This window comes from Pseudorasbora parva, chromosome 20 (assembly GCF_024679245.1).
Source record: "Pseudorasbora parva isolate DD20220531a chromosome 20, ASM2467924v1, whole genome shotgun sequence".
Lineage (NCBI taxonomy): Eukaryota > Metazoa > Chordata > Actinopteri > Cypriniformes > Gobionidae > Pseudorasbora > Pseudorasbora parva.
The window spans coordinates 38,470,219-38,483,497 of record NC_090191.1 but is presented as its reverse complement, the minus strand read 5'-3'; the positions used below and the strand labels follow the sequence as shown (position 1 = coordinate 38,483,497).

General features: G+C 37.8%; 2 protein-coding genes across 4 annotated transcripts in view; one reads left to right on the top strand and one right to left on the bottom strand.

Annotated features, from left to right (window-relative positions):
* Nucleotides 1-139: 139 nt before the first annotated feature.
* On the bottom strand, nucleotides 140-6,957 carry zgc:162331 (uncharacterized protein LOC793007 homolog). The gene is made up of 5 exons (XM_067426813.1): nucleotides 6,503-6,957; nucleotides 2,910-3,101; nucleotides 2,640-2,796; nucleotides 2,380-2,559; nucleotides 140-923 (listed from the first exon to the last, which is right to left on the bottom strand). Exons 1-5 carry the CDS (start codon nucleotides 6,681-6,683, stop codon nucleotides 698-700), a joined length of 936 nt encoding a protein of 311 aa, XP_067282914.1. The 5' UTR covers nucleotides 6,684-6,957; the 3' UTR covers nucleotides 140-697.
* Nucleotides 2,985-13,279, top strand: part of slc13a4 (solute carrier family 13 member 4) — a 29,365-nt gene continuing 19,070 nt past the window's right edge. Inside the window, exons 1-4 of one of the 3 annotated variants that reach the window (XM_067426811.1) lie at nucleotides 2,985-3,120; nucleotides 5,800-5,907; nucleotides 6,300-6,342; nucleotides 6,557-6,657. Coding sequence is in view for 1 of the 3 variants with exons in the window: in XM_067426809.1 (XP_067282910.1) it covers nucleotides 11,049-11,168 (120 nt within the window). In the remaining 2 variants the exon portion in view is untranslated. Of the gene's footprint in view, nucleotides 3,121-5,714; nucleotides 5,908-6,299; nucleotides 6,343-6,556; nucleotides 6,658-10,570; nucleotides 11,169-13,279 lie in introns of those variants that run through there. The other 2 variants (XM_067426810.1, XM_067426809.1) reach the window with 2 other exon arrangements.

The window sequence follows — 13,279 nt, the reverse complement described above, 5'->3', positions numbered from 1 at the left end:
GGCCAGTTTGACTGAACCCAGAAAGTCAGATCCTAAGATTAAACATACATGGGAATTATCAGTGGAACAAAAACATTTTTACAAGCACTCTATTTATATGAAGACAATTTAGGCAATAAAAAAAGACAAAATGCAGATAATAATTTTAATAATTTTATTTGTTTTATTTTTGAGCAAATCAAGTTTTAAGAATCATAGGTTTATGAGATTCCCACAATCAGGACATCAATGCATTTCTCCTATACCTCCATATAAAAAAAACATAAATATTAAAATGATGCTCTAATATGACCTGACATGACTGGATTTAAACATTTTAGTTAGTGAGTGCAAATAGTCTGAACCTTTGACACAAAAATACAAAGTACTAGCTGAAAATAAAACCTGGAGCGGATCACAGCACCAGTATGGAGTGACTTTTCTTTCCAAGAAACTACACAAAGAGCCTGCTTAGAGTCATTCAGAAATGTTCTTACATATGCAACATACTAAATGTAACTACCACACAGAGAGCCACACATAGTCCAACAATCTAGATCTAGTGCTGTGCCGAGATCTAGTTGGCTCTAGCTTGAGTCCATCTTTTCTCTTGCCTTTCTGAACCCCAGTCACCCTACTGGAGACGTTTGCATGTTAGGGCCGTAATCCGTGGCCATGGTGACAGTTGTAAAAGTTCTGAATACTCAAAAATGTGTTGCTATGGCCACAGACGCTGTGGAGTGGCACTGGGGTACGGCGGCAGAGCGGGCTGTTCGTTGGGGCTTTCTGTGGGCGGAGGGGTGGAGAGGCGGAGGTAGATGGGCGCGCTGGGTGCAGTCGGTACAGTGGGTGTGGGCACCCTCTGCAGGACCACATGAGGATACATCTGACTTTCAGTACGGTAAAGCCCAGGAAGGGGAGCTTTCATGAGGTTCTCTTGACTCCTGCAAAACAAACACAGTTCGGGGTCAGAACTCAGAACGATTTTCTGTTGAAAATGAATACTTATGCAGACCTGTTTTTCATAACTGGAATAAATCATATAGAACAGAATGGAATGCAGCTTGTGGCTACCACTTATTCATGATTGGATTAAATCAATCATAGAATAGAATAGAATAGAATAGAATAGAATAGAATAGAATAGAATAGAATAGAATAGAATAGAATAAAATAGAATAGAATAGAATAGAATACAATACAATACAATACAATACAATACAATACAATACAATAGAACTAGTTTCACTTTTTCATGATTAGACTAAATCAGAATAGAATAGCACAGAAAATAAAATATTAGAATACAACTTGTTGCTATACTTTCATGATTGAACTTAATCAGACAATAGAATGGAATGGAACCTGTTTGTTTCCCTTTGATTGACTTAAATTTGATTGACTTTCATGATTGGACAAAACCGAATAGAATAGAATAGAATAGAATAGAATAGAATAGAATAGAATAGAATAGAATAGAATAGAATAGAATAGAATCGAATAGAATCGAATAGAATAGAATAGAATAGAATAGAATAGAATAGAATAGAATATCAATCAACTTTATTTATATAGCGCTTTTACAATCACGATTGTGTCAAAGCAGCTTCACAGTGTCAAACAGGATAATATTGCGACAAAATTAGATTTGGCTGTACAGTCGTACTGGAGAAAACAGTAATGTTATTAGCTTAGTTTAATTTATCATATAGCAACAATGTTGGCAGATCAGTATTTAAGTTTATAGAATTAAATAAGACCTAATTCATACATTTTATTTGTATAATAAGTTGAATAACTTTAATCATATTTTTAGTGTCCCCAACTGAGCAAGCCAAGCAAAAGGCGACAGAATAGAATAGAATAGAATAGAATAGAATAGAATAGAATAGAATAGAATAGAATAGAATAGAATAGAATAGAATAGAATAGAATAGAATAGAATAGAAAAAAAATAGAATAGAATAGAACTTTTTGTGGTTTCATTTTTTCATGATTGGATGAAATCAAATAGAATAGCATATAAAATAAAATAAAATAAAATAAAATAACTTATTGCTACACTTTCATGATTGACCTTTATGTTTTTTTCAAATCCATATAACTTGTTTCTTCCTAATGATGGGAGAATTTTCATTTTTGGGTGATTTATTCTACTAATCTCACATACACTCAAAAAAAAACAAGTTGAGAAAACTTAAAAGTTTAAGGCAACCAGCTGCGGAACATTTTTGAGTTTTCTTAACTTAGGGTCAATTAGTTGTATAAACTAATGTGTGTATATTTCATGTTAAATAGTTGAATAAACTTTTAAAGTGGAATTTGTCATACAAAATATAAGTTGGATTTTTTTTACAGTGTAGATCGATCTAGCTAATTTAACGATTCTCCATTTCTCACCTCTGATACCCTCGGTTATCATAACCAGCCAGTCCCTCCATATAGGCCGGGCTTTCAGAGGTCAGACGGGGGTCGAGGTGCTGGGAAAGATTGTAAATTTTAGGTGGAGGAAAAGCTTCCCAGTCTCCTTCATCTCTCTCCAACCAGCACTCGCTCCTCCAGGATGATTTGCCTCTCATCCTGGAAAGTCAGAAAAACCATTAGCATCCTATTTTAGGGCGCATTGTCTCTTCTTCGCCAGTGTGTATGAATGTGCATACCTGCCCCGTCCATCTGTGCGTCCTGCCCTCTCTTTGCTCATGCGCTCCTGCAGGCAGCAGATAATGAAGGACACGGACATGGCAAAGATGACGATGCTGCTCACTATCGATGCCAGCACGGCCACTCTCAGCCCGCGGTCCTCTGGTTTGGGAATGGCTACCACATTTACACAATAGTCCACATTGAAAATCTGGGATTGCATTAGCAGGAGTGTATTTCTTAACTGTTTTTATCTCTTTAAAACAGAAATGATGGCAGTGAACACAGACCCTCGCAGTCAGGCGGATAGTTGCTCCACTGAGCGGTGTTGCTGCGCAGGACACAGGTGATTCGCTCGCTGCCCACCAGCTGGTAACCCTCCAGGCACCAGAACACCAACACCGTGCCCGCAGACCTCCCGGTGCCCTTCTCTACATAGAAAGATCCTCGCCGAGGGGGCAGCAGCGACTCGCAGCTCAGGACTGCAAAAGAAACACACAGGTGGTTAGAACCAACTTTTAAATATGCCAAGACTTCAATATACACGTAGAATGTAGAATAGACTAGACTAGACTAGACTAGACTAGAATAGAATAGAATAGAATAGAATAGAATAGAATAGAATAGAATAGAATAGAATAGAATAGAATAGAGCTTGTGGGGGGTCAGGATGCATTTAATCAAGTTAAAAAACAAGAAAACAAGCTGTTTAATTATATATAATTCAATAATTACAGACTAGTTAACAGGAAATGTTTTAATAATTAAGAATAATATCAACGCTCATGTTTTCCATCAAAATGATAGCTTTAAGTGTGTGTGTGTGTGTGTGTGTGTGTGTGTGTGTGTGTGTGTGTGTGTGTGTGTGTGTGTGTGTGTGTGTGTGTGTGTGTGTGTGTGTGTGTGTGTGTGTGTGTGTGTGTGTGTGTGTGTGTGTGTGTGGGCTGGCAATAACAAAATGTCCCCACAAAGATGGCACTATCCAAAATCCTTGTCCTTGTGGGGACATTTTTTGGTCCCCATGAGGAAAACATCTTATAAATCACACAGAAGTTTTTTTGAGAAAGTAAAAATGCAGAATGTTTGCTGTGATGGGTAGGTTTAGGGGTGTTGTGTGGTGTGTGTGTGTGTGTGTGTGTGTGTGTGTGTGCAAGAATTCTTTTCCTGGGATTTAGTTAACAGTATAGACATCCTCAAGGGTTAAGATGAAAGCATTTTCTCTTCTCCTTCTATCAGTACCCAGAGCGTGTTTTCTCCCTCACTCTATCCCATAATAATCCACCTCTCCTCCAGTCTCTGTGCATTCCCACAGAGGATTCAGCGTCTTCTGTCTTCTCCTACCGAGTCTTCATCATTGCACTGTCAATATACAGTAAAATTGAGCTCATATTGACTGTGCTGGAGTCAGTGTGATTAAACTGCCAGGATCGTGTTTATTGTTCACACCAGTCCTGTGCTGGACTCATTAAGCCCGGCTTAACTGGCATGGCAATGCTGCTCACACCAGAGCCCATTGCTAGCATTAAGCAATCCGACTCCATGGCAAAATAAATAAATAACTCAACTGTCACTTTTGAGACTCTCCTCCCTCCCGTCTCACTCGCAATCCCATGCTCCCCAAGAGTCACACCAGAGAGGTTCTCTTAGAATAGAACATGATTAAATAAAGCATAGGGCCGTGCATTAAATATGTATCGTCCCTGCAGCTGATGCAGACTGACCACACGCTGCTGAAACTGCTCTGCCATCACACCACAGACATTCTCCAGTGGATCGGTTTGTCAATGCATGATCGTGTAACTTCAAGAACAGTGTGGAGCAACTTTTCCCTCTGTGCCTTTTTAACGTGTAATTCTAACTGTGCTATTTCTGTGTGCACTGGCTTCTCTCTTCAACACATTAAGTAATCCCTTTAGAGAAGTGACGTGGAAGCCTCTGTGTTTGTGCTGCAGGTAAATGGGTGATGGAGTGAATGGGACAACTTCACGGGTGTCCCAGGAAATGCATTATGCATTGCGATTATTGGCATTATTGTCATTGCGATATTTATTTTAACTTATAATGCGTTCAGATTGTTGGTTATAATTTTTAATGTTCTTTATTCATGTTTATTTTTGTTGTTTAATTTTTATGTTCTTTATTCTACAATGAAAAAATGAAATGAAAATATTACAATGTTTTTTTTATTATTATTATTTAAAATCAGGATATATTAAAGGCAAATTACCAGTGCACCATGCACAGGATGAAGAAAAAAAAAGAAAAAAAAGTTAGTTTTTATCATTTGAATTTTGATTAATATATTATAAATGCAATATTTATATATATTAAAATACAAATCTAACCAAAATTCAAATGATAAAAACTAACAATAATAACAAGCTAACAATTACTATAAAATCTATAATTGAAAAACAAAGAACTTTCATTTAATTAAAGTACATACAGTTCACAAACTAATTTATTATAACAATATTGTCAATTTCTGCTAATATTTTTTAATTTTCTTTATTATACAATAGAAAAGTAAATGACATTAAAACATTACAATGATTTATGAAGTCAAATCAAGATTTATTAAAGGAAGTATAATAATAACTACCATAAATAATTAACAGTTTATGCATTTTATAATCGTTTTTTATGTAAGAATACAGTTATTTGTGCTTTATAGTAATGTTTATTGTTGGAAAAATGTGTTAGTTAAAAAGAAAAACTTTTCTAGGACAATTAAGATTAGTTTGTACTGTGACATTATTGTCATATGACAATTTCTCACTGTTGTAATACAGTAGTACAATACATAAAAACATTTCTAAAAACATGCGCGCACACACACACACACACACACACACACACACACACACACACACACACACACACACACACACACACACACACACACACACACACACACATGTTGGTCTATGTGGTTTACAGGGACTCTCCATAGGCGTAATGGTTTTTATACCGTACAAACCGTATTTTCTATCCCCTTACACTGCCCCTACCCCTAAACCTACCCATCACAGGAAACATTGAAATAGACCCATGTATGTTCTTATCCAAGAGAGCTCTACTCAAATGTCCTTCAGGTTTGCAGTGCACTGAAAGCTGAAAGCAGGGCAAAGTCTGTCATGGCCACGGTGGTGATAAACCCCCTCCATTTCACTTTCAAAGCTGGCAACCCTGAAACGGAACTGACAAACTGCCAAGGACTATCCCACAGCTCGCCATTGCCACGTGGCAAAAAGCGTCCTTTGTTTCACCTGTGGAATAAGTCTCAAGGTAACTGACCACCTGTGAATGGTTTGGGTGGGGTGTCTTTTCCTCCACAGATAAATGAACTGCAATCAAACTAAAATATTACACATTACAGCTTGATAATGTCCTTTTTCTCTCCAGCTCTGAGCCCAACAAATCCATCACACATATTGACTTTAGGTCAGGAGACATCAATAGACTATTTGCAAAGTATGCACGCATGGAGAGCTTGCCAGCATACTTTATATGTTCTCCAATCATATTAAAAATCTGAGTTATATACAGTTCAGGCTGATCTGATTTGCTCTGTTGATCCATTGAGAGCCATTATGAAAGCTCTGTTTGTATGTAAACCGTTAAGAAGATTTTGAATTTCAGGAGTAAGTGTGTTATATGGATTGTGTGTGTTTTTGCAGGTTTAACAGAGATGTGTTCTGCAAATGCTGAACGTATGAGTTTGTGAGTATGCTCTTTATGAAAAAGTTTCTCTCAATAGGAGTCTCATTTATAAACATGCACTACAACTTTAGCACAAAACTGCTCAGTGCATTTGCTCATTTGTGCATAGCACTATTATGATTATTAGATGATTATGAAAAAACACTGTTGTCATACACACCTGTGTAATTGTTGGTGGGAGCCTCAGTGCTGTTCATCCCTGTCTCGGTGGCAGGTGAAGTGGTTCGATGAAAAATTGGACTGACCGAAGACCCTTCATGTGGCGTAAAAGTCAGAGCCGAGCTCCACGTCAAAGACCACAGCAGGAAACCCCAGGTGAGAAGGCTCTCTTTCACAGCCATTGAAGTCTGGGGTTAAAAATGAGAAAGAAAGTGCGAATGTCAGTCGGTCATATCCGCCGGTTCTTGGTGACTCCAGAGACTCTCCTGCGCTTCCAACAGCCGGCAGCTCGCTCCTCCAGAGGATCAGGCACAGAGAGAGGAGAGAGGGAGGGAGGGAGTTACGCTGACTCCATCCCCTCTCATGCAGCACAGCTGTGTGTCTCTCCTCCGTAAGCCGCTTGTCACTGCGCTCAGTGCTGCAGCTCCGCTGCTGATTATGATCCTCTTGCGTAATGCAACACTCGGCTGAGCTGCAGTCATTTACGAACCTCCTCGTACACATGCACCTCTCTCTCTCTCTCTCTCTCTCTCTCTCACACACACACACACACACACACACACACACACACACACACACACACTCACTCGCTCATAATTACAAGGCAGTGGCTTTAAAGTGGTGGCATATTTACTTGTTAGTTTTAGTTCTAAATAATTTTGGTGAATTGAATCCTCCAAACTAAAATTTCAGTTATATTATATTTTTCAAAAAAATACATTTTATCCACATTTTTATAATACTAGTATTAATGCTGTTGAATTGATTAATCACAGTTAATTACATCTAAAATAAAAGTTTGTGTTTATGTGTGCGTACTGTGTATAATGATGTATTTATAGATACACACATGCATGTATATATTTTTAAAACATCTATACACACACACACACACACACACTTAAAGCTATCATTTTGATGGAAAACATGAGCGTTGATATTATTCTTAATTATTAAAGCATTTCCTGTATTTAGTCTTTAATTATTGAATTATATATATTAATTATATATAATATCATTTAATTGAAGAGAATTATAAAAAGTAAATGCAAATGTAAATATATATATACTGTATTTACATGCAAATATTTCTTAAATATATACATGAATTGGATGCATGAATATACATGAATTTGGATGTGATTAATCAATTTGACAGAACTAGAATAAAATAATCAAAATGAATTTCAAAACATTTCGAAGTTCTGAAGGACCTGCACATCTGATGTTGCCTTTAACTTAACTTAAAATCAATGACACACACACACATACACACACACACACACACACACACACACACACACACACACACACACACACACACACACACACACACACACACGTCGTGTTTCCATGTTTTATGGGGACTTTCCATAGGCGTAATGGATTTCATACTGTACAAACCGTATTTTCTATCCCCTTACACTGCCCCTGCCCCTAAACCTGCCCATCACAGGAAACATTCTGCATTTTTACTTTCTCAAAAAAACTCCTTCTGTGTGATTTATAAGATGTTTTCCTCATGGGGACCTAAAAATGTCCCCACAAGGACAAGGATTTCGGATATTGCCATCTTTGTGGGGACATTTTGTCCCCATAACCTAGGGATTACCAGGTCGCACACACTTCAAAGGTTTGGGGTCAGTAAGGTTTTTAATTTAATCAATAATTAGTAAGATGTTTTTTGAAAGAATTCTCTTATGCTCACAAAGGCTGCATTTATTTGATACGTTATTACAATTATTACAATATTACAATTTAAAATAACTATTTTACATTGTAATATATATTAAAATGTAATTTATTCCTGTGACGCAAAGCTGAATTTCCAGCCTCATAACTCCAGTCTTCAGTGTCACATGACCCTCCATTGTGATTTGCTGCTCAACAAACATTTCTTATTATTCCCCGTAATGCGCTGCCTCCCGTCTCCCTAATGATGTCTGATCTGGTAATGATGGCATTCTTGTACTTCACATTCTTTTCATGTATGCCTTAATCTCTCAGGTTCTGGCTACTGGCCAGATTTAAATGCAGCAGGATGTGCAAGTCATTTCAGGTGAATTCAGTTCATCTGGGACATTGAGCCTGCCGAAAAGTGTCTATTTTGTCTTAACCCGTATTCTTTCATTCCTTGTTATTGTCCACTTTAAGTTATAAACACTGTTAGTGCAGCATGTCACTCACTCACAGCTGTAGCTAATAATATCCCCTTCAGAGCTGACAGTGGCCCGTGATGTTGGTGACAGACTCCTCTTTCTCTGTGTGTGTTTTCCCAGAGAGGGAAACAATCAGACTCTCAACTCATCCCAGCAAATGTCTTAATGTCCCACACCACGCTCTTTGTGAGGTTTTGCTCTCAACATTAGACTTCTTCAGCATGAATAACGGATTGTCCCCTTGATTAATCAAACACCTCGGCCGGTCTTTTAAGTCTCTGTAATGCTTTCAGATCCTCGGCCACATCATGCCATATAAACCTGATAAATCTTAATGGCTCCCCTCTCCCCATCAAGCCCTTATAACTCGGTCCAAGAGGAGGACAGCACTTAATCTTCAGCATTGTGTCTTGAAGAACATGGTCTTTTCACAGCCTCATGCAGGAGCAGCGCTTCTCCTGACTGCTCGTTCACAGTGTTTGAAGATTTAAGCGTTACTGACATTCATCCCCTGCTAAAACCCTAAAGAGGTTTACAGGTAACTTAGGCAACATTGATTAGGTTATGCAACACTGTATTCGGCGTTTCCTCCCCACTGACTGTATGGCGAGCAGACCGCTGATTTAAATGTAGACAAACGCAGAAGATGTTAAAGTGATTTCACTCAAGATCCCTGAAGAGAATTCAAATGAATCAAAGAGGAGCACACAAACAGCTTTGCCCTCCACCCCGGCGCATTCATTTTTACCAAACAAAGCTTTGGTTTAGCACAGCATTTTCTCAGATTAAGTTTTCTTGTTCAGAAAGAAATTACAAAGACTTAGACCGCATTACGCAACAGAAAAGCAGCAGATTTGTATTTGTTGTTGGCTGTATTACGTTGCAGATATTCTCTTGTAACAACACTTCACAGCACAGCCTTTAGAAGTAATACTTGAAAAGGGGCAATTTGGTACAGCAACTGCTCCTGTTCACCACTAGGTGGCGAGTTACGCACACAACGGTCATTTTAAAATGAATTGAACTGATTGTTTTACAATTAGTGCTTTTTTTTCCTACAAATACTTGCAAAGACACTGCTAGACATTTGTGTAATTATTATACTGTATATAACAATATACCTTTTGAACAATACAGGTAATATATATATATAATATAATAAAATAAATGTAATTATAAATTATATTTATTTATAATAAACGACTGTAAATAAACATTAAATGTTATTAATAAATTAACATATTATAAGTGTGTAATTTTTATTATATGGTATAGTAAAAGTGAATGGATAATACATATATAATATGACATTATATATATATATATATATATATATATATATATTACCGAATTTTCAGATTGCTTTTGTAATAAAAATAAAAATTGTGCCTTTACTAAATGTATTTATTTTATTTTTAACACACGAGTTTGAGCTTATAATGAAGGCAGCCATTAAGTGTCCAATAACTCCAGTACTGTTTAAAAAGCCCCTCGGGATGCACATCGTGCTTATAATTATGCTCAAATGTGGAACAGTCTTTATAAATGATGAGTATTGACTAGTGCGCATATAGTCATAAATGAACTGCGCGACTACTCATGACATGTTGCTGGGTTGAATCTCTGTGATCACTGGCTGCTGTCACGATCTTTTGTGCTGTGTTAATGCAGTTTGTCCAGCGGGCTTTATATTGTGACAGTCTCAACAGCGTGTTCTCTGATCCCTGTTGGGTTTATTCTAAGAAACTGACGGTGTTGCATGTAAACGGTTCAATTTGGCCCAGGAGCATGGCAACCCCACGACCCCACATCCATTCATAAACTCCACTCATTCAGTTCTGATTGGTCCGGATTCAAACTGGGAGGAGATGTGGTTAGATTAAAGAAAAATTAGCTTTACCGCGCAGTCATACATTTCGTATTCATCCTGGGAAAGGTTTTTATAACGCACACAGAGAATAAGTTTATTAAGAGGACAGTTCGTGCATACTTGCACGCAATTTGCTGTTTAAAATAAGGAAGCATGGCGCATCACAGATAGACGTATTTACAGGTGGAGACAAACGAAGCCGTCGGTGTGCTTTTCATCAATGCGCAGTATAAGAGGGTCTGTACATCACTCCTAGATGGATGAGAGGGACTACAGGACCAGGCATATTCAAACTGGAACCAAAGCTCACAACCCATGCAACTAGACCAACTTTTCTAGGAAGGCGCGAAGCGTTTAAAACGCACGAAAAAGGGGAACAGCAATTTGCGCGGACAACAGATACACCAGAAATGCAACTTTAGTTTATGTGAAAACTGAAAGGGGAGAAAAGTCTCTGGTGAAGTGTTTCTTGAAGATCCCTGAACTTCTACGAGCTGAATTGATCAAAGCGTTCTCCCATGAGGCTGGAAGGCGCCAGAATGGACTTAATCAAAAAAATATGGACGGCTCGGAAACTCATTCTCGTGGTCATGATTCCGTTATCCCTGCTGCCTCTCCCTCTCATCCATCCGTGCAGTGTAAGTAGACCATCATCCACTTCTACAGACTACAGTCACATTCACATGCGCTCGTGAGCATTGCGCGGTGTCCGTGCGCTTTTACGCGCTAATACGCGTTGACTATTTGAGCTAAATTATACGTTTAACATGCATTTTATGGGAAAAAAAATACAGTTTACGCTATATTAAGTAGATTTAGATTCGTTTATTACGCAGAACCCTTTTCCTATAGTTGCAGACACATGGAACATTTGGGTAGACATAAATAAAACGCTGATTTAGGGGCAGACAGACAGTCTAAACCATATAATGCCTAAAAATAAATTGTTTATGGTCTCCCGTGGGGTCTTTGGGGTTTATCGAGGCGCGGCGACCTCTCACCTGGTTGGTAGTTTTCCAGGTGCGCAGTCAGAGCACGTTCGGTGCCGTGATGCTTCAAGTCGTGTGCTGTTCTGTTTGGAATAGTTTGTTTAAAACATCGGCTGTTTTACAGATGTTGTTTGTTTATGTAAGCATGTGGAATCTTTGATTCAGTCCAAAATCATCTAAGCCTGCCGAGAGGCATTGTGCTAATCTCATGACCTTCCATCTTGAGCCCTACAGAAATTAGTTGGTTAATCGTTTTAGCGCATTTCATATGTCCTGCATTTGTATTGTCATTTTTTGGAAAAATGCTTTCAGAGATAATGAGTTAAACCACTTTCTGATTTTAGATTTAACTACTTTTATATTTCACATTTACGTTACAGGTTGCACTTTATTTTAAGGTGTCGGTGTTACTAGTGTAATTATACATTTGAGTTAAGTAAAAATGTATTAACCTTACTATAGGGTTAGGATTAGGTTTGTTGTAGGGTTAGTTGCATGTAATTATGCATAATTTATAGTAATTACTAGTTACTACATATAACGTGTAACAGACACTGTAAAATACATTTGGTTTTGTGACATATTAGGCTAATTCAAATGTATATGCTTGTATTTATTGCAATTCAGAGCCATTTAAAATGTAATAGTAAAGTTACAATAGGGGACAGGAGAAATACACATTGCCTTATACATAGATGTAATTTGTAACCTAAAATCTTGATTCTAATCAGACACGTGATTCAAATTGATCTCCACAGCTGCAAAGTCAATAGACAAACAGGGAAACAGTGCATAGATCAGGAAATGTCAGTATCTGTTGCTTTGACAGCTTTTTTTTTTTTTTACAAAACAGTTTTAAGATTAGATCACTTGCATAGGTTTTGTGTGCTTATCTCTCTCTGATAGCACTTTTCATCAAGAGTCAGAAATAACGGCATGATCAGTTCACAAAACTTGACTAATCCTCTCACACCTGCCGACCGAAAGCAATTATTCACACCAAGTGTTCTACCAGAAATATAACAATACAAAGTAAAGTTGAAAAGGTGGGCTTGATGTGTAATCCTGTGAATACACTATTCATGCTAATTAGAGGAAATGGTCAGGTTTTTTTAATCATCTGTAAGTGCCTGACACATCAGTGCCCCATTAGACCTTTCACCAGAAATCAGTTCAATCTGAATGGACTGATTTCTTGAGCAATGACGAGATTAGAGCAGAACAAAAACAATGTGCCAATGGACGCTTAATCTGCTAGAGTGGCACATAACTGGAAGTCCTTCAGCAGAGTTGGGTGGGAGTTTCTGAACACAGGCACACGCTGAGTGATAATCAGCTTTGGCAGGAACACAGAGGGATAGAACAAAAGCAAAAAATGTGATAGTGGCTATAATAGAAACCAGAAGTTTGAACCGTTGTGTCCGTGCTGAATGAATACTTACAATAATTTGAAGCATGTCAGATAATGGATTTTTTTGAGAAGGATGAAATGGTAACAAAAAATAAGGTCCCATTAGTTGATGTTGGTTCAATCATGATAACTCTATGAATAGTTTTAGCATGTTATTGAATATGGCAATGTTAATGTATTTGGTCTTGGTGGACTAGATCTGCTACACTGATGTTGGACTTGCTACTGCTACACAGATAGATACACAGACGCTGACGTGAGCATGCAAGATATGATGCTGCATAAACAGACATATATAAATCCCATCAGATCTAGACAGGTGGAGCTGGGGGAGGTGGAGGGTTTCAGA

What these genes read in the sequence shown, in the direction of transcription:
- zgc:162331 (XM_067426813.1), bottom strand. Translation starts at nt 6,683, where the DNA reads ATGGCTGTGAAAGAGAGCCTTCTCACCTGGGGTTTCCTGCTGTGGTCT. An exon ending in TCCCACCAACAATTACACAG is followed by an intron (nt 3,102 to 6,502) that starts GTGTGTATGACA and finishes TTTCTTTTGCAG; the next exon opens with TCCTGAGCTGCGAGTCGCTG. An exon ending in GATAACCGAGGGTATCAGAG is followed by an intron (nt 924 to 2,379) that starts GTGAGAAATGGA and finishes TTTGTTTTGCAG; the next exon opens with GAGTCAAGAGAACCTCATGA.